This window comes from Scyliorhinus canicula, chromosome 12 (genome assembly GCF_902713615.1).
Source record: "Scyliorhinus canicula chromosome 12, sScyCan1.1, whole genome shotgun sequence".
NCBI classification, from domain to species: Eukaryota; Metazoa; Chordata; class Chondrichthyes; order Carcharhiniformes; family Scyliorhinidae; genus Scyliorhinus; species Scyliorhinus canicula.
The window spans coordinates 160,831,815-160,859,097 of NC_052157.1; the positions used below are offsets into that span (position 1 = coordinate 160,831,815).

The 27,283-nt window shown below is 56.8% G+C and overlaps 2 protein-coding genes across 3 annotated transcripts in view; one reads left to right on the forward strand and one right to left on the reverse strand.

The window, feature by feature from the left end:
• Nucleotides 1–15,754, reverse strand: part of LOC119975148 (sulfurtransferase Alvin_2599-like) — a 27,821-nt gene extending 12,067 nt beyond the window's left edge. Inside the window, exons 1-2 of the mRNA XM_038814724.1 lie at nucleotides 15,627–15,754; nucleotides 822–954 (exon numbers count right to left, since the gene is read on the reverse strand). Of these exons, the coding sequence (XP_038670652.1) occupies nucleotides 822–932 (111 nt within the window). The 5' untranslated portion in view covers nucleotides 933–954; nucleotides 15,627–15,754. The remainder of the gene's footprint in view (nucleotides 1–821; nucleotides 955–15,626) is intronic.
• Nucleotides 15,480–25,552, forward strand: med31 (mediator complex subunit 31). Of its 2 annotated transcripts, none has more exons than XM_038814726.1 (4): nucleotides 15,480–15,731; nucleotides 18,271–18,345; nucleotides 22,053–22,149; nucleotides 25,027–25,552. In XM_038814726.1, exons 1-4 carry the CDS (start codon nucleotides 15,701–15,703, stop codon nucleotides 25,217–25,219), a joined length of 396 nt encoding a protein of 131 aa, XP_038670654.1. In that variant the 5' UTR covers nucleotides 15,480–15,700; the 3' UTR covers nucleotides 25,220–25,552. The 2 variants fall into 2 exon arrangements, with proteins under 2 accessions (XP_038670654.1, XP_038670655.1); XM_038814727.1 differs by having other exon boundaries at nucleotides 15,492–15,571.
• Nucleotides 25,553–27,283: the final 1,731 nt, after the last annotated feature.

The following is a 27,283-nucleotide window of genomic DNA, read 5'->3' on the forward strand; positions in this document are numbered from 1 at the left end:
CTTGTTTTTCAAAATGCCCAACACATCTTCCTTCCTAACAAGTATCTCCTCGAGCTTACCAGTCTGTTTCACACTGTCCTCTCCAACAATATGGCCCCTATCATTTGTAAATACTGAAGAAAAGTACTCGTTCAAGACCTCTCCTATCTCTTCAGACTCAATACACAATCTCCCGCTACTGTCCTTGATCGGACCCATCCTCGCTCTCGTCATTCTCATATTTCTCACATATGTGTAAAAGGCCTTGGGGTTTTCCTTGATCCTACCTGCCAAAGATTTTTCATCCCCTCTCTTAGCTCCCCTAATCCCTTTCTTCAGTATTATTCACCTCAACCACGTACAGAATTAACAGTGCAGGAGGCCATTTGGCCCATCGAGTATGCACCAGCCCTTGAAAAGAGCACCCAACTTAAGCCCACATTCCACCCTATTCCCTTAACCCCACCTAACCTTTTGGACACTAAGGGGCAATTTAGCATGGCCAATCCACCAAATCTGCACGTCTTTGGACTGTGGGAGGAAACCGGAGCACCCGGAGGAAACCCACACCGACGCGGGGAGAAAGTGTAAACTCCACGCAGTCACCCGAGGCCGGAATTGAACCTGGGACCCTGGAGCTGTGAGGCAGCAGTGCTAACCACTGTGACACAGTGCTGCTAGTGTCACTTCTGCTGATAGTGAGTTCAACAGTCTCAACCTCTCTCTATATGTACACAAACACACACATACCCAAAAGATATTCTATCAAATGTGAGATTTGATGTATATTCTCTATTCTACATATGCGCACACATTATATGGAATAGTCGCACAGTCATTACCAGCAACAAGATCCGATTCTGATTCGTCACTATCAGCTGTTCAGTGGCATCTGAACTCAGGTCTTGAACCGAACTGAAACTCTTGCGAATCCACCAGATCACCGGCTCCATGCTCCCAGTGGACAGCTCCCACCTGTAAAGGGGTGCAGGGAGGGGGAGGGTTTTTAAAAGATGTGTTGAAGGGGGTCGGTGAGGATAAATGTGATAACGCGCGATTGAGAAATGGGCAGGAAAATGCAACAGCGCAGAGAGGCACATCAGAAATGTCGGTTATCCGCTTGCAATTCAGCACCGGGAGACACAGACATACACAGTAGAGGGGGCAGGCAGACACAGTAGAGGGGGCAGAGAGACACAGTAGAGGGGGCAGGCAGACACAGTAGAGGGGGCAGACACAGTAGAGGGGGCAGACAGACACAGTAGAGGGGGCAGAGAGACACAGTAGAGGGGGCAGACAGACACAGTAGAGGGGGCAGACAGACACAGTAGAGGGGGCAGAGAGACACAGTAGAGGGGGGCAGACAGACACAGTAGAGGGGGCAGACAGACACAGTAGAGGGGGGCAGAGAGACACAGTAGAGGGGGGCAGACAGACACAGTAGAGGGGGCAGGCAGACACAGTAGAGGGGGCAGACAGACACAGTAGAGGGGGGCAGAGAGACATAGTAGAGGGGGCAGAGAGACACAGTAGAGGGGGCAGAGAGACACAGTAGAGGGGGCAGAGAGACACAGTAGAGGGGGCAGACAGACACAGTAGAGGGGGCAGACAGACACAGTAGAGGGGGGCAGAGAGACACAGTAGAGGGGGCAGAGAGACACAGTAGAGGGGGCAGAGAGACACAGTAGAGGGGGCAGAGAAACACAGTAGAGGGGCAGCAGAGAGACACAGTAGAGGGGGCAGACAGACACAGTAGAGGGGGCAGACAGAGAGACACAGTAGAGGGGGCAGACAGACACAGTAGAGGGGGCAGGCAGACACAGTAGAGGGGGCAGACAGAGAGACACAGTAGAGGGGGCAGGCAGACACAGTAGAGGGGGCAGACAGAGAGACACAGTAGAGGGGGCAGAGAGACACAGTAGAGGGGGCAGACAGAGAGACACAGTAGAGGGGGCAGACAGAGAGACACAGTAGAGGGGGCAGAGAGACACAGTAGAGGGGGCAGACAGACACAGTAGAGGGGGCAGACAGACACAGTAGAGGGGGCAGAGAGACACAGTAGAGGGGGCAGACAGACACAGTAGATGGGGCAGACAGAGAGACACAGTAGAGGGGGCAGAGAGACACAGTAGAGGGGGCAGACAGAGAGACACAGTAAAGGGGGCAGAGAGACACAGTAGAGGGGGCAGACAGACACAGTAGAGGGGGCAGAGAGACACAGTAGAGGGGGCAGACAGACACAGTAGAGGGGGCAGCAGAGAGACACAGTAGAGGGGGCAGACATACACAGTAGAGGGGGCAGAGAGACACAGTAGAGGGGGCAGAGAGACATAGTAGAGGGGGCAGAGAGACACAGTAGAGGGGGCAGAGAGACACAGTAGAGGGGGCAGAGAGACACAGTAGAGGGGGCAGAGAGACACAGTAGAGGGGGCAGACAGACACAGTAGAGGGGGCAGAGAGACACAGTAGAGGGGGCAGAGAGACACAGTAGAGGGGGCAGCAGAGAGACACAGTAGAGGGGGCAGAGAGACACAGTAGAGGGGCAGACAGACACAGTAGAGGGGGCAGACAGAGAGACACAGTAGAGGGGGCAGAGAGACACAGTAGAGGGGGCAGAGAGACACAGTAGAGGGGGCAGACAGACACAGTAGAGGGGGGCAGACAGACACAGTAGAGGGGGGCAGAGAGACACAGTAGAGGGGGCAGACAGAGAGACACAGTAGAGGGGGCAGAGAGACACAGTAGAGGGGGCAGAGAGACACAGTAGAGGGGGCAGACAGAGAGACAGTAGAGGGGGCAGAGAGACACAGTAGAGGGGGCAGAGAGACACAGTAGAGGGGGCAGAGAGACACAGTAGAGGGGGCAGACAGAGAGACACAGTAGAGGGGGCAGACAGAGAGACACAGTAGAGGGGACAGAGAGACACAGTAGAGGGGGCAGAGAGACACAGTAGAGGGGGCAGAGAGACACAGTAGAGGGGGCAGACAGAGAGACACAGTAGAGGGGGCAGACAGAGAGACACAGTAGAGGGGGCAGAGAGACACAGTAGAGGGGGCAGAGAGACACAGTAGAGGGGGCAGACAGAGAGACACAGTAGAGGGGGCAGAGAGACACAGTAGAGGGGGCAGAGAGACACAGTAGAGGGGGCAGGCAGACACAGTAGAGGGGGGCAGGCAAACACAGTAGAGGGGGCAGAGAGACACAGTAGAGGGGCAGCAGAGAGACACAGTAGAGGGGGCAGAGAGACACAGTAGAGGGGCAGACAGAGAGACACAGTAGAGGGGGGCAGACAGACACAGTAGAGGGGGGCAGACAGACACAATAGAGGGGGTAGAGAGACACAGTAGAGGGGGCAGACAGACAGACACAGTAGAGGGGGCAGACAGACAGACACAGTAGAGGGGGCAGAGAGACACAGTAGAGGGGGCAGAGAGACACTGTAGAGGGGGCAGACAGAGAGACACAGTAGAGGGGGCAGACAGACACAGTAGAGGGGGCAGACAGAGAGACACAGTAGAGGGGGCAGAGAGACACAGTAGAGGGGGCAGACAGAGAGACACAGTAGAGGGGGCAGAGAGACACAGTAGAGGGGGCAGGCAGACAGACACAGTAGAGGGGGCAGACAGAGAGACACAGTAGAGGGGGCAGACAGAGAGACACAGTAGAGGGGGCAGACAGACACAGTAGAGGGGGCAGAGAGACACAGTAGAGGGGGCAGAGAGACACAGTAGAGGGGGCAGAGAGACACAGTAGAGGGGGCAGACAGACACAGTAGAGGGGACAGACAGAGAGACACAGTAGAGGGGGCAGAGAGACACAGTAGAGGGGGCAGAGAGACACAGTAGAGGGGGCAGAGAGACACAGTAGAGGGGGGCAGAGAGACACAGTAGAGGGGGGCAGAGAGACACAGTAGAGGGGGCAGACAGACACAGTAGAGGGGGCAGACAGACACAGTAGAGGGGGGCAGAGAGACACAGTAGAGGGGGGCAGAGAGACACAGTAGAGGGGGCAGACAGACACAGTAGAGGGGACAGAGAGACACAGTAGAGGGGGCAGAGAGACACAGTAGAGGGGGCAGACAGACACAGTAGAGGGGGCAGACAGAGAGACACAGTAGAGGGGGCAGAGAGACACAGTAGAGGGGGCAGACAGAGAGACACAGTAGAGGGGGCAGACAGACACAGTAGAGGGGGCAGAGAGACACAGTAGAGGGGGCAGACAGACACAGTAGAGGGGGCAGAGAGACACAGTAGAGGGGGCAGAGAGACACAGTAGAGGGGGCAGACAGAGAGACACAGTAGAGGGGGCAGAGAGACACAGTAGAGGGGGCAGAGAGACACAGTAGAGGGGCAGCAGAGAGACACAGTAGAGGGGGCAGAGAGACACAGTAGAGGGGGCAGACAGAGAGACACAGTAGAGGGGGCAGACAGACACAGTAGAGGGGGCAGACAGACAGACACAGTAGAGGGGGCAGAGAGACACAGTAGAGGGGGGCAGAGAGACACAGTAGAGGGGGCAGAGAGACACAGTAGAGGGGGCAGACAGACAGACACAGTAGAGGGGGCAGAGAGACACAGTAGAGGGGGCAGAGAGACACAGTAGAGGGGGCAGACAGAGAGACACAGTAGAGGAGCAGACAGACACAGTAGAGGGGGCAGGCAGACAGACACAGTAGAGGGGGCAGACAGAGAGACACAGTAGAGGGGGCAGAGAGACACAGTAGAGGGGCAGCAGAGAGACACAGTAGAGGGGCAGCAGAGAGACACAGTAGAGGGGGCAGAGAGACACAGTAGAGGGGGGCAGACAGACACAGTAGAGGGGGCAGACAGAGAGACACAGTAGAGGGGGCAGACAGAGAGACACAGTAGAGGGGGCAGACAGAGAGACACAGTAGAGGGGGCAGACAGAGAGACACAAGCCAACGTCAGACTCACAGTGAGCAAAACAATATTTAAACAGCTCTTCAACATACAAAAACAGCTGCAGGCACCTCACAGGACTGTCATTAAACTAAATGATCATGAGCCACAGAATGAGGTATTAGAGGCAACTGAGTAAAACCTCAATCAAAGAGGTTGGTATTAAGGAGTATCTTAAAGGAGGAGAGAGAGGTGAAGAGGTGAAGAGGGAATTCCAGAGCTCAGGGCCCAGAGAAACTGGCAGGATATTGCTGGATAGAGTGGATGTGGAGAGGATGTTTGCACTTGTGGGAAAAACTAGAACCAGAGGGCCCAATCTCAGACTAAAGGGACGATCCTTTAAAACAGAGATGAGGAGGAATTTCTTCAGCCAGAGGGTGGTGAATCTGTGGAACCCTTGCCGCAGAAGGCTGTGGGGGCCAAATCACTGAGTGTCTAAGACAGAGATAGATAGGTTCTCGATTAATAAGGGGATCAGGGGTTACGGGGAGAAGGCAGGAGAATGGGGATGAGGAAATATCAGCCATGGTTGAATGGCGGAGCAGACTCGATGGGCCGAGTGGCCTAATTCTGCTCCTATGTCTTATGGACATGGCTGCCACTGATGGCCTGATTAAATCAGGTGATCCTCAAAGGCCAGGCCTGGAGCAGTGCAGAGTCTTCAGGGCAAGAGGTTACAGAGACAGGGAGTGAGTGAGGCTAGGGAGGGATTGGAAAACAATGGTCCACATTTTAAAGTGAAGACATGGCTTAACTGGGAGGCAATGCAGGTCAGGAAGCACCGGGGGTGACAGAGGAACGGGAGTTACACAGAGTTAGGACACTGGGGGCGGGGTTTCCGCCGAGCTGCAGATTTGGAGGGTAGAAGGTGAGAGGCTGACCAGAGTACACGGGGACAGTCAACTCAAAAGGTAAGGAAGGCACTGGCGACAGTTTGAGCAGCAGGGGAGCGGAGACAGAACGATGGGAGCGGAGACAGAACAATGGGAGCGGGGAAGGAACGATGGGAGCGGAGACAGAACAATGGGAGCGGAGACAGAACAATGGGAGCAGAGACAGAACGATGGGAGCAGGGAAGGAACGATGGGAGCGGGGAAGGAACGATGGGAGCGGGGAAGGAACGATGGGAGCGGAGACAGAAAAATGGGAGCGGGGAAGGAACGATGGGAGCGGAGACAGAACAATGGGAGCGGGGAAGGAACGATGGGAGCGGGGAAGGAACAATGGGAGCGGAGACAGAACGATGGGAGCGGAGACGGAACGATGGGAGCGGGGAAGGAACGATGGGAGCGGAGACAGAACGATGGGAGCAGAGACAGAACGATGGGAGCGAGGAAGGAACGATGGGAGCGAGGAAGGAACGATGGGAGCGAGGAAGGAACGATGGGAGCGGAGAAGGAACGATGGGAGCGGGGAAGGAACGATGGGAGCGGGGAAGGAACGATGGGAGCGGGGAAGGAACGATGGGAGCGGGGAAGGAACGATGGGAGCGGAGAAGGAACGATGGGAGCGGGGAAGGAACGATGGGAGCGGGGAAGGAACGATGGGAGCGGAGACGGAACGATGGGAGCGGAGACGGAACGATGGGAGCGGAGACGGAACGATGGGAGCGGGGAACGAACGATGGGAGCGGAGACGGAACGATGGGAGCGGAGACGGAACGATGGGAGCGGAGACGGAACGATGGGAGCGGAGACGGAACGATGGGAGCGGAGACGGAACGATGGGAGCGGAGACGGAACGATGGGAGCGGGGAAGGAACGATGGGAGCGGAGACGGAACGATGGGAGCGGAGACGGAACGATGGGAGCGGAGACGGAACGATGGGAGCGGAGACGGAACGATGGGAACGGGGAAGGAACGATGGGAGCGGAGACGGAACGATGGGAGCGGGGAAGGAACGATGGGAGCGGAGACGGAACGATGGGAGCGGAGACGGAACGATGGGAGCGGAGACGGAACGATGGGAGCGGACGCGGAACGATGGGAGCGGAGACGGAACGATGGGAGCGGGGAAGGAACGATGGGAACGGGGAAGGAACGATGGGAGCGGAGACGGAACGATGGGAGCGGAGACGGAACGATGGGAGCGGAGACAGAACGATGGGAGCGAGGAAGAAACGATGGGAGCAGGGTAGGAACGATGGGAGCGGAGACGGAACGATGGGAGCGGGGAAGGAACGATGGGAGCGGAGACGGAACGATGGGAGCGGGGAAGGAACGATGGGAGCGGAGACGGAACAATGGGAGCGGGGAAGGAACGATGGGAGCGGGGAAGGAACGATGGGAGTAGAGACGGAACGATGGGAACGGGGCAGGAACGATGGGAGCGGGGAAGGAACGATGGGAGCGGAGGCGGAACGATGGGAGCGGAGACAGAACGATGGGAGCGGGGAAGGAACGATGGGAGCGGGGAAGGAACAATGGGAGCGGGGAAGGAACGATGGGAGCGGGGAAGGAACGATGGGAGCGGGGAAGGAACGATGGGAGCGGGGAAGGAACGATGGGAGCGGGGAAGGAACGATGGGAGCGGGGAAGGAACGATGGGAGCGGGGAAGGAACGATGGGAGCGGGGAAGGAACGATGGGAGCGGGGAAGGAACGATGGGAGCGGAGACAGAGCGATGGGAGCGGGGAAGGAACCATGGGAGCGGGGAAGGAACGATGGGAGCGGGGAAGGAACGATGGGAGCGGAGACAGAACGATGGGAGCGGAGACAGAACGATGGGAACGGGGAAGGAACGATGGGAGCGGGGAAGGAACGATGGGAGCGGGGAAGGAACGATGGGAGCGGGGAAGGAACGATGGGAGCGGGGAAGGAACGATGGGAGCGGGGAAGGAACGATGGGAGCGGGGAAGGAACGATGGGAGCGGGGAAGGAACGATGGGAGCGGGGAAGGAACGATGGGAGCGGAGACGGAACGATGGGAGCGGGGAAGGAACGATGGGAGCGGAGACGGAACGATGGGAGCGGAGACGGAACGATGGGAGCGGAGACGGAACGATGGGTGCGGGGAAGGAACGATGGGAGCGGGGAAGGAACGATGGGAGCGGGGAAGGAACGATGGGAGCGGAGACGGAACGATGGGAGTGGGGAAGGAACGATGGGAGCGGAGACGGAACGATGGGAGCGGAGACAGAACGATGGGAGCGGAGACAGAACGATGGGAGCGGAGACGGAACGATGGGAGCGGAGACGGAACGATGGGAGCGGGGAAGGAACGATGGGAGCGGAGACGGAACGATGGGAGCGGAGACGGAACGATGGGAGCGGAGACGGAACGATGGGAACGGGGAAGGAACGATGGGAGCGGAGACGGAACGATGGGAGCGGGGAAGGAACGATGGGAGCGGAGACGGAACGATGGGAGCGGAGACGGAACGATGGGAGCGGACGCGGAACGATGGGAGCGGAGACGGAACGATGGGAGCGGGGAAGGAACGATGGGAACGGGGAAGGAACGATGGGAGCGGAGACGGAACGATGGGAGCGGAGACGGAACGATGGGAGCGGAGACGGAACGATGGGAGCGGAGACAGAACGATGGGAGCGAGGAAGAAACGATGGGAGCAGGGAAGGAACGATGGGAGCGGAGATGGAACGATGGGAGCGGGGAAGGAACGATGGGAGCGGAGACGGAACGATGGGAGCGGGGAAGGAACGATGGGAGCGGAGACGGAACAATGGGAGCGGGGAAGGAACGATGGGAGCGGGGAAGGAACGATGGGAGTAGAGACGGAACGATGGGAACGGGGCAGGAACGATGGGAGCGGGGAAGGAACGATGGGAGCGGAGACGGAACGATGGGAGCGGAGACGGAACGATGGGAGCGGAGACGGAACGATGGGAGCGGAGACGGAACGATGGGAGCGGAGACGGAACGATGGGAGCGGGGAAGGAACGATGGGAGCGGGGAAGGAACGATGGGAGCGGGGAAGGAACGATTGGAGCGGGGAAGGAACGATGGGAGCGGGGAAGGAACGATGGGAGCGGGGAAGGAACGATGGGAGCGGGGAAGGAACGATGGGAGCGGGGACGGAACGATGGGAGCGGGGACGGAACGATGGGAGCGGGGACGGAACGATGGGAGCGGAGACAGAACGATGGGAGCGAGGAAGAAACGATGGGAGCAGGGAAGGAACGATGGGAGCGGAGACGGAACGATGGGAGCGGGGAAGGAACGATGGGAGCGGAGACGGAACGATGGGAGCGGAGACGGAACAATGGGAGCGGGGAAGGAACGATGGGAGCGGGGAAGGAACGATGGGAGTAGAGACGGAACGATGGGAACGGGGCAGGAACGATGGGAGCGGGGAAGGAACGATGGAGCGGAGACGGAACGATGGGAGCGGAGACGGAACGATGGGAGCGGAGACGGAACGATGGGAGTAGAGACGGAACGATGGGAACGGGGCAGGAACGATGGGAGCGGGGAAGGAACGATGGGAGCGGAGACGGAACGATGGGAGCGGAGACGGAACGATGGGAGCGGAGACGGAACGATGGGAGCGGGGAAGGAACGATGGGAGCGGGGAAGGAACGATGGGAGCGGGGAAGGAACGATGGGAGCGGGGAAGGAACGATGGGAGCGGGGAAGGAACGATGGGAGCGGGGACGGAACGATGGGAGCGGGGACGGAACGATGGGAGCGGAGCGAAATGAAAATCGCTTATTGTCACAAGTAGGCTTCAAATGAAGTTGCTATGAAAAGCCCCTAGTCGCCACATTCCGACACCTGTTCGGGGAGGCTGGTATGGGAACTGAACAGTGCTGCTGGCCTGTCTTGGTTTGCTTTCAAAGCCAGCGATTTAGCCCTGTGCTAAACAGCCTCTAGCTTTGGAGGCCAAGAGCAGCAGATGCCTGTTCACCACCTGGAGGTTCCCCTCCAACTCACACACTGTCCTGGCTTGGATATATATCGCCATTCCTTCACTGTCGCTGGGTCAAAATCCTGGAACGTTCTCCCTAACAGCATGGTGGATGTACCTACACCTCGGGACCTGCAGCAGTTCAAGATGGCGACTCACCTACCACATTCTGCAGGGCAATTAGGGATGGACAATGAACGCTGGCCTAACCAGCAACGCCCACAACCCATGAACAGATTTTAAAATAACGTTACCGAGGTGGAAATAGACTTTGGGAGAGAGAGGGGAGTTCAAGTCCCAGTCAAATAGGGTGATAAGGTCTGTGTGCACTGCACATTAAATTAAAACACAGGGTGGAGTCTCTTCAAATTGCTGCCAGGAAGCATAAATATACATTAAATCTAGATTAAATATCCATTAAACAGCGACACTGAGTAGGCGCAGCCGAGTTAGAGAAACAGTCGGGTTCTGAATGAAATGAAAAATGAAAATCGCTTATTGTCACGAGTAGGCTTCAATGAAGTTACTGTGAAAAACCCCTAGTCGCCACATTCCGGCGCCTGTTCAGGGAGGCTGGTACGGGAATCGAACCGTGCTGCTGGCCTACTTTAAAAGCCAGCGATTTAGCACAGTGAGCTAAACCAGCCCCTGTGATTGTGACAGGGAAAGGTGGAAGGGACAGAGCGGTGACAAGTTAATCTGGAATCTGGGCAAAGTGTAACCCAGACACAATGGTGCTGCCAAGAGGGAACCGTGCGGACGATGGAACCAGGGTGAAAGCAGCCTGTGGCGGCCACCCAGCCCGAACACTCGGGGCAGAACCTGACCCGATTATTTCAGTGTCCGGCTGAGCCTGGACCCGGTGTCTCGCTCTCCAGCTGCACAGAACCATTTTGACTCCAGAATGTGGCCACCTTTAAAGGGAAGAAACGAGCGGGTGGGGTTTTCACTGCCATTCTGGCAAGTCGGGGCTCCAGAGATTGAGGCGCCATCTTTAAAGAGCCGAACATCATCTACACCCACCCCACCCCTCCCCCGACAATCACTCCCCCCTCCCCTCAGCCCCCGACAATCACTCCCCCCTCCCCTCAGCCCCCGACAATCACTCCCCCCTCCCCTCAGCCCCCGCCAAACACTGGGGGCTCCACACTCCCCGCTTAGCCCAACAATCACTGGGGGCTCCACACTCCCCCCTCAGCCCCCGACAATCACTCCCCCCCTCCCCTCAGCCCCTGACAATCACTCCCCCCTCCCCTCAGCCCCCAACAATCACTCCCCCTCCCCTCAGCCCCCAACAATCACTCCCCCCTCCCCTCAGCCCCCGACAATCACTCCCCCCCTCCCCTCAGCCCGACAATCACTCCCCCCTCCCCTCAGCCCCGACAATCACTCCCCCCTCCCCTCAGCCCCCAACAATCACTCCCCCCTCCCCTCAGCCCCCAACAATCACTCCCCCTCCCCTCAGCCCCCAACAATCACTCCCCCCTCCCCTCAACCCCCAACAATCACTCCCCGCTCCCCTCAGCCCCCAACAATCACTCCCCCCTCCCCTCAACCCCCAACAATCACTCCCCCCTCCCCTCAACCCCCAACAATCACTCCCCCCTCCCCTCAACCCCCAACAATCACTCCCCCCTCCCCTCAGCCCCCAACAATCAGTCCCCCCTCCCCTCAGCCCCCAACAATCAGTCCCCCCTTCCCTCAACCCCCAACAATCACTCCCCCCTCCCCTCAGCCCCCGACAATCACTCCCCCCTCCCCTCAGCCCCCAACAATCACTCCCCCCTCCCCTCAGCCCCCAACAATCACTGGGGGCTCCCCACACCCCTCAGCCCCCGATAATCACGGGGGGCTCCACACTCCTCCCTCCCCGCCTCAGCCCCCAACAATCACTGGGGGCTCCCCCCCCCTCCCCCAGCCCGCAACAATCATTCCCCCCTGCCCTCAGCCTCCGACAATCACTCCCCCCCCCCTCCCCTCAGCCCCCAACAATCACTGGGGGCTCCCCACACCCCTCAGCCCCCGACAATCACTGGGGGCTCCACACTCCCCCCTCAGCCCCAACAATCACTGGGGGCTCCACACTCCCCCCTCAGCCCCCGACAATCACGGGGGGCTCCCCACACCCCTCAGCCCCCGACAATCACTGGGGGCTCCCCCCCCCCAGCCCGCAACAATCATGGGGGGCTCCACACTCCCCCCTCAGCCCCCGACAATCACGGGGGGCTCCACACTCTCCCCTCCCCCCTCAGCCCCCGACAATCACTGTGGTCTCCACACTCCCCCCTCAGCCCCCAACAATCATGGGGGGCTCCACACTCCCCCCTCAGCCCCCGACAATCACGGGGGGCTCCACACTCCCCGCCTCAGCCCCCAACAATCACTGGGGGCTCCCCACACCCCTCAGCCCCAACAATCACTGGGGGCTCCACACTCCCCCCTCAGCCCCCGACAATCACGGGGGGCTCCACACTCCCCCCTCAGCCCCCGACAATCACTGGGGGGCTCCACACTCCCCCCTCAGCCCCCGACAATCACTGGGGGCTCCACACTCCCCCCCTCAGCCCCCGACAATCACTGGGGGCTCCACACTCCCCCCTCAGCCCCCGACAATCACGGGGGGCTCCACACTCCTCCCTCCCCCCTCAGCCCCCGACAATCACTGGGGGGCTCTACACTCCCCCCTCAGCCCCCGCCAATCACTGGGGGCTCCACACTCCCCCCTCAGCCCCCAACAATCACTGGGGGCTTCTCTCACCTTTGTGCCCCCGGAAGAATCCCCCCCCCCCCCCCCGCGACTATTCTCATTTTGAAAAAGCTGTTTTAAACCTCGCTGACATGACATCGGCAAGGTATAGATATTTAGTGACGGGGGGGGGGGGGGTTTGATCATGTGCTGGGGGTGGGGGTGGGGGGCATGATATAATCCATTTCAATTAGGTCCCTGCCCCTTGTGGACGTGAACTACACAATGTCGCAGCGAGGGGTGGGGAAAATCAGAACACGCAATCTCAGAAGAACATTACAGCACAGGAACAGGCCCTTCGGCCCCCAAGCCTGTGATACCACCCTTTGCCAAACCCATCAGCACTTCCTCGTGCCATATCCTTCTCTACCCATCCTATCCATGTGTTTGCAGAGATGCCTTTTGAACGCCGTTAACGTATCTCAGGGATGTAAGGCTTCCTTTGAGCCGCAGATAATCACATTTCCGGATTACTCCGGATTTCCCTTCCGCACCTCCGTTCTATCTGATGCAAATCATGGGCTGAAAATTGCCCCCCCCCCCCCCCCCCCCCCCCCCCCCCCCCGCCCCCCCAACCCCCCCTCAGTCTGTCCCTGATCAGATCAGTGTCTCCTCTGAAAGAGTGAACCTTTTACTTTGTTCAGTGCACTGGGAAGTGGACAAACAGACGCTGCTCCCACACTGTGAGTGCTTCATTTGAAGAAGCAATTCATTCTGAAATGAAATGAAAATCGCTTATTGTCACAAGTAGGCTTCAAATGAAGTTACTGTGAAAAGCCCCTACTCGCCACATTCCGGCGCCTGTTCGGGTACAGTGAAAAAGACGTGACCACCAACAATGTCCCACAGCAATCAATTATTTGGCAGAGTACTCCCTGCTATAACTGCAGCCAACTTGCACGCAAGCAAGAGCGCAATGTTCTAATGAAGAGAATATGTTTCAGTGATGTTGGTTAAGAATCCAACTACTGTATCTGTCTCCCTTCTTTCTTGAATAGTGGTATCACATTATCAGTCTTCCAAACAAGAAATAGACAGTGGGGTGGGGCTCACACTAACAGAGAGCTAACAAGGACACAGCAATGACCATCCCCTGCTGCCCTATTTCTGGCTCCTCATGGCCAGGGGGCAGCACCTCCTCCCGGTCCTCCAGGCCAGGGGGCAGCACCTCGTCCCGGTCCTCCAGGCCAGGGGGCAGCACCTCGTCCCGGTCCTCCAGGCCAGGGGGCAGCACCTCATCCCGGTCCTCCAGGCCAGGGGGGCAGCACCTCCTCCCGCTCCTCCAGGCCATGGGCAGCATGTCCTCCCGCTCCTCCAGGCCAGGGGGCAGCACCTCGTCCCGGTCCTCCAGGCCAGGGGGCAGCACCTCCAGGCCATGGGCAGCATGTCCTCCCGGTCCTCCAGGCCAGGGGGCAGCACCTCCTCCCGGTCCTCCAGGCCAGGGGGCAGCACCTCCTCCCGCTCCTCCAGGCCAGGGGGCAGCACCTCCTCCCGGTCCTCCAGGCCAGGGGGCAGCACCTCCTCCCGCTCCACCAGACCAGAGGCAGCATGTCCTCCCGGTCCTCCAGGCCAGGGGGCAGCACCGCCTCCCGGTCCTCCAGGCCAGGGGCCAGCACCGCCTCCCGGTCCTCCAGGCCAGGGGCCAGCATGTCCTCCTGCTCCTCCAGGCCAGGGGGCAGCACCGCCTCCCGGTCCCCAAGGCCAGTGGGCAGCGCCGCCTCCTGCTCCTCCAGACCAGGGAGCAGCACCGCCTCCCGGTCCTCCAGGCCAGGGGGCAGCACCGCCTCCCGCTCCTCCAGGCCAGGGGGCAGCACCGCCTCCCGCTCCTCCAGGCCAGGGGGCAGCACCTCCTCCCGGTCCTCCAAGCCAGGGGGCAGCACCTCCTCCCGCTCCTCCAGGCCAGGGGGCAGCACCTCCTCCCGCTCCTCCAGGCCAGGGGGCAGCACCGCCTCCCGGTCCTCCTGGCCAGGGGGCAGCACCTCCTCCCGCTCCTCCAGGCCAGGGGGCAGCAGTCTCGCGCACCCGCTCCTCCAGGCCAGGAGGCAGCACCGCCTCCCGGTCCTCCAGGCCAGGGGGCAGCACCGCCTCCCGGTCCTCCAAGCCAGGGGGCAGCACCTCCTCCCGCTCCTCCAGGCCAGGGGGCAGCAGTCTCGCGCACCCGCTCCTCCAGGCCAGGAGGCAGCACCGCCTCTCGGTCCTCCAGGCCAGGGGGCAGCACCGCCTCCCGGTCCTCCAGGCCAGGGGGCAGCACCGCCTCCCGGTCCTCCAGGCCAGGGGGCAGCACCGCCTCCCGGTCCTCCAGGCCAGGGGGCAGCGCCACCTCTGCTCCTCCAGGCCAGGGGGCAGCACCTCCTCCCGGTCCTCCAGGCCAGGGGGCAGCACCTCCTCCCGGTCCTCCAAGCCAGGGGGCAGCGCCACCTCTGCTCCTCCAGGCCAGGGGGCAGCACCGCCTCCTGGTCCCGCTCTTCCAGGCCAGGGAACAGCACAGCCTTGTGCTGCCGCTCCTCCAGGCCAGGGGGCAGCACCGCCTCCCGCTACACCAGACCAGGGGACAGCACAGCCTCGCACTCCCGGTCCTCCAGGCCAGGGGGCAGCATAGTCTCGCACTCCCACTCCTCCAGACCAGGGGGCAACACCGCCTCACACTCCCGCTCCTCCAGACCAGGGGGCAGCACCGCCTCACACTTCCGGTCCTCCAGACCAGGGGGCAGCACCGCCTCGCACTCCTCCAGGCCAGGGGGCAGCACCGCCTCGCAATACCGCACCTCCAGGCCAGGGGGCAGCACCGCCTCGCACTCCCACTCCTCCAGGCCAGGGGGCAGCACCGCCTCGCACTCCCACTCCTCCAGGCCAGGGGGCAGCACCGCCTCGCACTCCCACTCCTCCAGGCCAGGGGGCAGCACCGCCTCGCACTCCCACTCCTCCAGGCCAGGGGGCAGCACCGCCTCGCACTCCCACTCCTCCAGGCCAGGGGGCAGCACCGGCTCACTGTCGATCTGAGAACAGTCGTTGTTTCGGCTGCTGCCGCCCGGCGGAGACGCTGCGGATGCAGGAGGCCGGTTAGTTCCGTCAGTTTGGTTAGTTATACCGGGTAGAAGGCGCTGTGGCGCGTACCGATCAGCAGTGACTAATCGCAGCTGCTGCTTCCACCCTATTCGTTCGGCTGAGAGGAAGGGAGAGAAACAACAATGGCCGCAGCTCCAGCCGCCATGGAGACAGGTGAGGGCGACGGAAGTGAATGCCCACGTGATCAGCTGCGGGGCGGAAGCTGAGACCAAGGTGGCAACAGGGGCGGAAGTGATGGGTCCAAACCTTCAGGCGTGGTCCTGGGGTGCACAGTGGTTAGCTCTGCTCCCTCACACCTGCACAGTGGTTAGCTCTGCTCCCTCACACCTGCACAGTGGTTAGCTCTGCTCCCTCACACCTGCACAGTGGTTAGCCCTGCTCCCTCACACCTGCACAGTGGTTACCTCTGCTCCCTCACACCTGCACAGTGGTTAGCTCTGCTCCCTCACACCTGCACAGTGGTTACCTCTGCTCCCTCACACCTGCACAGTGGTTAGCTCTGCTCCATCACATCGCACAGTGGTTAGCTCTGCTCCCTTACACTTGCATACTGGTTAGCTCTGCTGCCCTCGTGCTCGCACAGTGGTTAACACAGCTCCAGGTCCCAGGTTCAATTCCGGCCTCGGGTAACTCTGTGCGGAGTCTGCATGTTCTCCCCGTGTCTGCGTGTGTTTTCTCTGGGTGCTCCGGTTTCCTCCCACAGTCCAGCGATGTGCAGGTGGATTGGCCATGATAAATTTCCCCTTAGTGTCCAAAGGTTAGGTGGGGTTACGGGGAAAGGGTAGGGGAGCAGACCTCGGAAGGGTGCTCTTTCAGAAGGTCGGTAGATTTGATGGGCCAAATGGCCTCCTTCTGTTCTGAGGAATTCTATTCATGAGTTGGTGGGGGTTGCTGGCGAAACTGGGGAGGTGGGTGTAGGGGGTAAGGGGTTGTGATGGCGAGGAAGTGAATGCTGGTATACCTCCCAGGCTTGAGGGGCTGAATGGCCTAATCCTATTTCTGGGCACACAATGAAATTTGATTTCAATACAAAATCTGGAAAACAAAATGTCTAAAGATAATAATCTTTATTGTCACAAGTAGGCTTACATTAACACTGCAATGAAGTTATTGTGAAAAGCCCCTAGTCGCCACATTCCGGCGCCTGTTCGGGTACACAGAGGGAGAATTCAGAATGTCCAATTCACCTAACAGCACGTCTTTCGGGACTTGTGGGAAGAAACCGGAGCACCCGGAGGAAACCCACGCACACACGGGGAGGATGTGCAGACTCCGCACAGACAGTGACCCAAGTAAGAATCGAACCTGGGACCCTGGAGCTGTGAAGCGATTGTGCTATCCACAATGCTACCGTGCTGCCCAGTAGTGTTGAGGAAGCGGGGGGCTGCAGAAGGATTTGGACAGGCTAGGAGAGTGGGCAATGAAGTGGCAGATGGAATACAATGTGGAAAGTGTAAGATTATGCACGTTGGTAGGAAGAATGGAGGCACAGACTATTTTCTAAATGGGAAAGGCTTAGGAAATCAGAAGCACAAAGGGACTTGGGACAAAGGTACAGGTTTCTCTTAAGGTTAATGTGCAGGTTCATTCGGCAGTTAGGAAGGCAAATGCAATGTTTTCATTCGTGTCACGTTGAGAGGGCTATAATACAAGAGCAGATGTACTTCTGAGGCTGTATAAGGCTCTGGTCAGACCCCATTTGGAGTATTGTGAGCAGTTTTGGGCCCTGTACCTAAGGAAGGACGTGCTTGCCTTTGGAAAGGGTCCAGAGGAGATTCACAAGAATGATCCGTGGAACTTTATCATATGAGGAACAGTTGAGGACTCTGGGTCTGTACTCGTTGCAGTTTAGAAGGATGAGGGGGGATCATATTGAAACTTACAGAATACTGAGAGATATTTCTCTCTATCATTTCAATCAATTCCTTTTAAAATCCTCAATTAAAAATCACCTCTTTAACATTTTATATTCCAGGAAACACATGCTCAGTATAATCTAATTCTTGTTTACTGGTTCCATTGTCCCTCTGTACTAGTTCATTAAACACCTGCTCCCATTTCTAATCCTTCTTTATATGTGAGCCCTGGATTTTCAGCCGATTCACATGCACTCACTCACACTGACTGCCACATCCTGATCACCACCAGGAGAGGGACCTCTAGCTGATTTCCTCTTCTCTAACCAGGGTCTTTGAAGCTCATTTGAGGTTCTGAGTTCAAACTAGGGCTGGGTGTTCCTGCTCTGCTGGTCGGTTTGAGCTGCGTCTCCCTGGTCAAGGTTAGGAATCATCATTCTTCACCTGATTGAACCCCGCCGTGGGTCAAACTAGTCCCTGAACAAGGCAACGAACAGGAACTTTCCAGATGCATTAGGGGAGGAGACATGATCAGCTTTTTATTGTCAATACTTGTTTTAAAGTGTCATGCCACAATTAAATTGCTCACCCGTGGTACGTTGCCCTGGTGAGCTGGCTGTGTATGAACTGCCGCCGTGCCTCCTACCCCAGTGGCTACAGTATTTCATACCAGCCTGCGGGCAAGCAATTGCAACCGGACGGTTTGGATATTGGGATTTCTTTCTTCCACAAGCAGTCAGAATTATGCTTCCACTAACAAGTATCACTCTGCATTCCTGTTTAAATAATGAGAAAATAAACTTCTCCTTTTCTTTTCTCCCTCTCTCTGGGCACAGAGGAACAGTCGAAGCTGCGATTTCAGATGGAGCTGGAGTTTGTGCAGTGTCTAGCGAACCCAAACTACCTGAACTGTAAGTGACTCTGCGAGCATCTTGGGAAATTGTCACGCTGCAGTTTGACACAAAATATTCAGGAAGAAATATTGGGTGTCTGTGATAAAGGGACGGCATTGTGGGGAGGCGATGGCTTAACGGTATTGTCACTGGACCTCTGGAGAGACGGGAGCTTGTGGACTTGCTGTACTTTGATTTGCAGAAATCATTTGCTAAGGTGCTGCATCAAAGATTATTGCAAAAAATGATAGCTCATGGTGTAGGGTAACATATTAGCACGGATAGAAGACTGGCCAGCTTGTAAAAGACAGTACGCAAAATGTGTTTCTGTCTGGCAGGATGTGATAAGTGGAGTCCTGTAAGGGTCTGAGTTGGGGGCTAAACATTTTGCAGTTTGAATCAGTGAGTTCGATGAAGGAAGTGAAGGTACGGTAGCTAAGTTTGCAGATGACACAAAGATGGGTAGGAAAGTATGTTGTGAAGAAGACATACAGAGTTTGCAGATGGATATAGAGAGTTTGAGTGAGTGGGTAAAAACCTGGCAGGTGGAGTACAATGTGGGTAAATGTGAAGTTCACTTTGGCAGGAAGAATAAAAAAGCAGAGTTTTACTCAGATGGAAATAACTGCAGAATTCCGCGATGCAGAGGGATCTGGGTATTCTGGTGCATGAATCACAAAACGTTAGTAAACAGATACAATTGATGCGGCTTTGGAATGTTATCCCATATTACGAGAGGAATTGAACATCAAAGTAAGGATGTAACGCTTCAGTTATGCAGAGCATTGGTGAGATTACATCTGAAATACTTTGTGAAGTTTTGGTCTCCTTATTTAAGGAAGGATGTCAATGTGTTGGAGGAGGTTCAGAGCAGGTTTACTGGATTGATACCCGGAATGAGCGGGTTGTCATATGGACAGACTGAGCTTGTTCCGCTGGAGTTTAGAAGAGTGAGGGGGTGACTTGACTGAAGTTTATAAAGTCCTGAATGGTCTTGACAAGGTGGAAAGGATGTTTCCTCTTGTGGGAGTGTCCAGAGCTGGCGGGGGTGGTGTTTTATGACAGAGACCAGGAGAAATGTTTTCTCAGAGCGCTGTGCGAGTCCCTGCCTCTGAAGGCGGTGGAGGCAGGGTTATTGAATATTTTTCAGGCGGAGGTAGACCGATTATTGATAAGCCAGGGGGTCACATGTTATCGGGTGTAAATGGGAACAAAGGAACTCAACCTAAATAGACCGGCCATGATATTATTAAACGGTGGGGGAAGGTTTCAGCGGCCGAGGGGAAGGTTTCAGCGGCCGATTGGCCAGCTTGATCTCCGATTTTGCACGCTTGTTCTGCAGTGTTACTGACTGCGTGCTCGCAGCTCCGGTTCCAAGACTGAGTCCTGCTATACACGCAGACCCACGCCAGGATAGAATATTCTCAACTCCCTCGGGTCAAGTGACATTAGTGAGACTGAGAGCACCTGTCCCAGGGTGGGACTCTCCGTTTGAGCGTACCTGTCCCAGGGCGGGACACTCCGTTTGAGCGTACCTGTCCCAGGGTGGGACACTCCGTTTGAGCGTACCTGTCCCAGGGTGGGACACTCCGTTTGAGCGTACCTGTCCCAGGGTGGGACTCTCCGTTTGAGCGTACCTGTCCCAGGGTGGGACTCTCCGTTTGAGAGCACCTGTCCCAGGGCGGGAATCTCCGTTTGAGAGCACCTGTCCCAGGGTGGGACTCTCCGTTTGAGAGCACCTGTCCCAGGGTGGGACCCTCCGTTTGAGCGTACCTGTCCCAGGGCGGGACTCTCCGTTTGAGAGCACCTGTCCCAGGGTGGGGCTCTCCGTTTGAGCGTACCTGTCCCAGGGTGGGACTCTCCGTTTGAGCGTACCTGTCCCAGGGTGGGACTCTCCGTTTGAGCGTACCTGTCCCAGGGTGGGACTCTCCGTTTGAGCGTACCTGTCCCAGGGTGGGGCTCTCCGTTTGAGCGTACCTGTCCCAGGGTGGGACTCTCCGTTTGAGCGTACCTGTCCCAGGGTGGGACTCTCCGTTTGAGCGTACCTGTCCCAGGGTGGGACTCTCCGTTTGAGCGTACCTGTCCCAGGGTGGGACTCTCCGTTTGAGAGCACCTGTCCCAGGGTGGGACTCTCCGTTTGAGCGTACCTGTCCCAGGGTGGGACTCTCCGTTTGAGAGCACCTGTCCCAGGGTGGGACTCTCCGTTTGAGCGTACCTGTCCCAGGGTGGGACTCTCCGTTTGAGAGCACCTGTCCCAGGGTGGGACTCTCCGTTTGAGCGTACCTGTCCCAGGGTGGGACCCTCCGTTTGAGCGTACCTGTCCCAGGGTGGGACTCTCCGTTTGAGAGCACCTGTCCCAGGGCGGGACTCTCCGTTTGAGCGTACCTGTCCCAGGGTGGGACTCTCCGTTTGAACGTACCTGTCCCAGGGTGGGACTCTCCGTTTGAGAGCACCTGTCCCAGGGCGGGACTCTCCGTTTGAGCGTACCTGTCCCAGGGTGGGACTCTCCGTTTGAGAGCACCTGTCCCAAGGTGGGACTCTCCGTTTGAGCGTACCTGTCCCAGGGTGGGACTCTCCATTTGAGAGCACCTGTCCCAGGGTGGGAATCTCCGTTTGAGCGTACCTGTCCCAGGGCGGAACTCTCCGTTTGAGCGTACCTGTCCCAGGGTGGGACTCTCCGTTTGAGAGCACCTGTCCCAGGGTGGGTCTCTCCGTTTGAGCGTACCTGTCCCAGGGTGGGACTCTCCGTTTGAGCGTACCTGTCCCAGGGCGGGAATCTCCGTTTGAGAGCACCTGTCCCAGGGCGGGACTCTCCGTTTGAGAGCACCTGTCCCAGGGTGGGACTCTCCGTTTGAGCGTACCTGTCCCAGGGTGGGACTCTCCGTTTGAGCGTACCTGTCCCAGGGTGGGACTCTCCGTTTGAGCGTACCTGTCCCAGGGTGGATCTCTCCGTTTGAGCGTACCTGTCCCAGGGCGGGACTCTCTGTTTGAGAGCACCTGTCCCAGGGTGGGACTCTCTGTTTGAGAGCACCTGTCCCAGGGTGGGACTCTCCGTTTGAGAGCACCTGTCCCAGGGTGGGACTCTCCGTTTGAGCGTACCTGTCCCAGGGTGGGACTCTCTGTTTGAGAGCACCTGTCCCAGGGTGGGACTCTCCGTTTGAGCGTACCTGTCCCAGGGTGGGACTCTCCGTTTGAGAGCACCTGTCCCAGGGTGGGACTCTCCGTTTGAGCGTACCTGTCCCAGGGTGGGACCCTCCGTTTGAGAGCACCTGTCCCAGGGTGGGACTCTCCGTTTGAGCGTACCTGTCCCAGGGTGGGACCCTCCGTTTGAGAGCACCTGTCCCAGGGTGGGACTCTCCGTTTGAGAGCACCTGTCCCAGGGTGGGACTCTCCGTTTGAGCGTACCTGTCCCAGGGTGGGACCCTCCGTTTGAGAGCACCTGTCCCAGGGTGGGACCCTCCGTTTGAGCGTACCTGTCCCAGGGTGGGACTCTCCGTTTTAGTGTCTTCACCACATTGATTGCACTTGGCATGTTGCAACATTCAAGGCTATGGACCAAATGCTGGCAAATGGGATTAGGTGGGCAGGTCAGGTGTATTTCATGTCTCGGTGCAGACTCGATGGGCTGAAGGGCCTCTTGTGCAGTGTGTGATTCTGTGATGCCTGGGTGTCGCTGGCAGTGGTGATAATCCAACTCTTTCTTCTGTTTGTTTTCAATGTGGCAGTCCTGGCACAGCGTGGCTACTTCAGAGAGCGAACATTCGTCAATTACTTTAAGTATCTGCTGTACTGGAAGGAGCCAGAATATGCCAAGTACCTGAAGTAAGTGCCTGTACCCGAGCAGGGATTACTCATCCGGTTGGGAGGGTCAGTGTGCTTTTCTGCTGTCACAGGATATCCCCCAACTGCCCAAAATCAATATTCTGTAAACCTCCAAAAGGCATTTGTCCTTTGAAGAAAAAAGCATTTAGTGCCTTGCTCAGTAATGCATCTCCACAGGTCACAGTGAGTGTGAGCAGGAGAGGAACAAGAAGAGCAATTCAAAAAAAATCATCCCCTGTTAACTTAAATCATTGCTGCCCTTCAGCAGCGCTGGGTACAGAGTAAAGCTCTCTCTACACCGTCCCCATCACCCACCCAGGACAGGTACAGCATGGGGTTAGATACAGAGTAAAGCTCCCTCTACACTGTCCCCATCACCCACCCAGGACAGGTACAGCACGGGGTTAGATACAGAGTAAAGCTCCCTCTACACTGTCCCCATCAAACACTCCCAGGACAGGTACAGCATGGGGTTAGATACAGAGTAAAGCTCCCTCTACACTGTCCCCATCAAACACTCCCAGGACAGGTACAGCATGGGGTTAGATACAGAGTAAAGCTCCCTTTACACTGTCCCCATCACCCACCCAGGACAGGGACAGCACGGGGTTAGATACAGAGTAAAGCTCCCTTTACACTGTCCCCATCAAACACTCCCACGACAGGAACAGCACAGGGTTAGATACAGAGTAAATCTCCCTCTACACTGTCCCCATCAAACACTCCCAGGACAGGTGCAGCACGGGGTTAGTTATAGAGTAAAGCTCCCTCTACACTGTCCCCATCAAACACTTCCAGGACAGGTACAGCATGGGGTTAGATACAGAGTAAAGCTCCCTCTACACTGTCGCCATCAAACACTCCCTGGACAGGTACAGCACGGGGTTAGATACAGAGTAAAGCTCCCTCTACACTGTACCCATCCAACACTCCCAGGACAGGTACAGCACGGGGTTAGATACAGAGTAAAGCTCCCTCTACACTGTCCCCATCCAACACTCCCAGGACAGGTACAGCACGGGGTTAGTTACAGAGTAAAGCTCCCTCTACACTGTCCCCATCACACACCCAGGACAGGTACAGCGCGGGGTTAGATACAGAGTAAAGCTCCCTCTAAACAGTCCTCATCAAACACTCCCAGGACAGGTACAGCATGGGGTTAGATACAGAGTAAAGCTCCCTCTACACTATCCCCATCACCCACCCAGGACAGGTACAGCATGGGGTTAGATACAGAGTAAAGCTCCCTCTACACAGTCCCCATCAAACACTCCCAGGACAGGTACAGCACGGGGTTAGATACAGAGTAAAGCTCCCTCTATACTGTCCCCATCAAACACACCCAGGACAGGTACAGCACGGGGTTAGATACAGAGTAAAGCTCCCCCTAAACAGTCCTCATCAAACACTCCCAGGACAGGTACAGCACGGGGTTAGATACAGAGTAAAGCTCCCTCTACACTGTCCCCATCACCCACCCAGGACAGGTACAGCACAGGGTTAGATACAGAGTAAAGCTCTCTCTACACCGGCCCCATCACCCACCCAGGACAGGTACAGCACGGGGTTAGATACAGAGTAAAGCTCCCTCTACACTGTCCCCATCACCCACCCAGGACAGGTACAGCACGGGGTTAGATACAGAGTAAAGCTCCCTCTACACTGTCCCCATCAAACACTCCCAGGACAGGTACAGCACGAGCTTAGATACAGAGGAAAGCTCTCTCTACACCGGCCCCATTACCCACCCAGGACAGGTACAGCACGGGGTTAGATACAGAGTAAAGCTCCCTCTACACTGTCCCCATCAACACTCCCAGGACAGGTACAGCATGGGGTTAGATACAGAGTAAAGCTCCCTCTACACTGTCGCCATCAAACACTCCCAGGACAGGTACAGCACGGGGTTAGATACAGAGTAAAGCTCCCTCTACACTGTCCCCATCAAACACTCCCAGGACAGGTACAGCATGGGGTTAGATACAGAGTAAAGCTCCCTCTACACTGTCCTCATCAAACACTCCCAGGACAGGTACAGCATGGGGTTAGATACAGAGTAAAGCTCCCTCTAAACAGTCCTCATCAAACACTCCCAGGACAGGTACAGCACGGGGTTAGATACAGAGTAAAGCTCCCTCTACACTGTCCCCATCAAACACTCCCAGGACAGGTACAGCACGGGGTTAGATACAGAGTAAAGCTCCCTCTACACTGTCCCCATCAAACACTCCCAGGACAGGTACAGCACGGGGTTAGATACAGAGTAAAGCTCCCTCTACACTGTCCCCATCAAACACTCCCAGGACAGGTACAGCACGGGGTTAGATACAGAGTAAAGCTCCCTCTACACTGTCCCCATCACACACCCAGGACAGGTACAGCACGGGGCTAGATACAGAGTAAAATTTCTCGTCACCAACAAGATTTAATCCCATATCTTGATGCTGCTCTGCTCTCTCCCCTCCCTTTCTTGCTCTCCCTGTTAATAGGTATTCCTAATACTTTCAGAAGCAGTGTGTGCATCTCGCGCTGTCCTGCAAATTTACCCACCAGTACTGTCCCCCAGTGTTCCCTCCCCATCCTCTGTTCTCTGCCCCACTTTGCCCCGATCCACCCCTGACCTGTCTGCTGCCCTCTCTCTCTCTGGTTTAGCTGGTTTAGCTCACCAGGGGCTGGTTTAGCTCACCGGGCTAAATCGCTGGCTTTTAAAGCAGACCAAGCAGGCCAGCAGCACGGTTCGATTCCCGTACCAGCCTCCCCGGACAGGCGCCGGAATGTGGCGACTAGGGGCTTTTCACAGTAACTTCATTGAAGCCCACTCGTGACAATAAGCAATTTTCATTTCATTTCATTTCTCTCACTCTCTCTCTGTCACAGGTACCCCCAGTGCCTCCACATGCTGGAGTTGCTCCAGTACGAGCATTTCCGCAAGGAGCTGGTCAACGCGCAGTGTGCCAAGTTCATTGATGAACAGCAGCTACTGCACTGGCAACATTATTCACGGAAACGGGTGAGGCTGCAGCAAGCACTGGCTGAACAGCAACAGCAGAACAACACGTCCAGCAAATGAGGGAAGCAGACTTTGAGAAGGACATTTTAGGGGGTGTGAACGATCCCCATTCCACAGAGAATGGGAACCCCGACCAGAAAAGATGATAGACGGACATTTCCTCCAGTGAGGCTGAGAGTCTGCTTGGGGATGGAGAACTTGGCCCAGTCATTTCCACTTCTTACTGGACCGGCTGGAATTGACGGCCTCCCCACCTCTGTGCAGGATGATGTGAGTGCAGCAACAGCGTGATCACCTCCACAACAGCAGAAACCAAATTCAGCTCAATTAATAAAACAGCAAAATACTCTGGGTGCCAGAGATCTGAAATAAAACAAACAATGCTGCAAATAATCAGCAGGTCGAACAGAGTCTGTGCAGAGAAACATGGTTAGATACAGGTCCATCCCTGTGTAACACTGTGGTACAGTACTGTTGGGGATGGGTCTGTCACTGTGTAACATTGGGGTACAGTACTGGTGGGGAGGGGTCTGTCACTGTATAACTCTGGGGTACAGTACTGTTGGGTATGGGTCTGTCACTGTGTAACACTGGGGTACAGTACTGGTGGGGACGGGTCTGTCACTGTATAACACTGGGGTACAGTACTGGTGGGGACGGGTCTGTCACTGTATAACACTGGGGTACAGTACTGGTGGGGACGGGTCTGTCGCTGTATAACACTGGGGTACAGTACTGGTGGGTACAGGTCTGTCACTGTATAACACTGGGGGACAGTACTGGTGGGGATGGGTCTGTCACTGTATAACATTGGGGTACAGTCCTGGCGGGGATGGGTCTGTCACTGTATAACACTGGGGGACAGTACTGGTGGGTACAGGTCTGTCACTGTATAACACTGGGGTACAGTACTGGTGGGGATGGGTCTGTCACTGTATAACACTGGGGCACAGTACTGCTGGGGACAGGTCTGTCACTGTATAACACTGGGGTACAGTACTGGTGGGGACGGGTCTGTCACTGTATAACACTGGGATACAGTACTGGTGGGGATGGGTCTGTCACTGTATAACACTGGGGCACAGTACTGCTGGGGACAGGTCTGTCACTGTATAACACTGGGGTACAGTACTGGTGGGGACAGGTCTGTCACTGTATAACACTGGGGTACAGTACTGGTGGGGACGGGTCTGTCACTGTATAACACTGGGGTACAGTACTGGTGGGGACGGGTCTGTCACTGTATAACACTGGGGTACAGTACTGGTGGGGATGGGTCTGTCACTGTATAACACTGGGGTACAGTACTGGTGGGGACGGGTCTGTCACTGTATAACACGGGTACAGTACTGGTGGGGACGGGTCTGTCGCTGTATAACGCTGGGGTACAGTACTGGTGGGGATGGGTCTGTCACTGTATAACACTGGGGTACAGTACTGGTGGGGACGGGTCTGTCTCTGTATAACACTGGGGTACAGTACTGGTGGGGCGGGTCTGTCACTGTATAACACTGGGGAACAGTACTGGTGGGGACGGGTCTGTCGCTGTATAACACTGGGGTACAGTACTGGTGGGGACGGGTCTGTCGCTGTATAACGCTGGGGTACAGTACTGGTGGGGACGGGTCTGTCACTGTATAACACTGGGGTACAGTACTGGTGGGGACGGGTCTGTCGCTGTATAACACTGGGGTACAGTACTGGTGGGGAAGGGTCTGTCACTGTATAACACTGGTACAGTACTGGTGGGGACGGGTCTGTCACTGAATAACACTGGGGTACAGTACTGGTGGGGACGGGTCTGTCGCTGTATAACGCTGGGGTACAGTACTGGTGGGGACGGGTCTGTCACTGTATAACACTGGGGTACAGTACTGGTGGGGACGGGTCTGTCGCTGTATAACACTGGGGTACAGTACTGGTGGGTACAGGTCTGTCACTGTATAACACTGGGGGACAGTACTGGTGGGTACAGGTCTGTCTCTGTATAACACTGGGGTACAGTACTGGTGGGGACGGGTCTGTCACTGTATAACACTGGGGTACAGTACTGGTGGGGATGGGTCTGTCACTGAATAACACTGGGGCACAGTACTGGTGAGGACGGGTCTGTCACTGTATAAC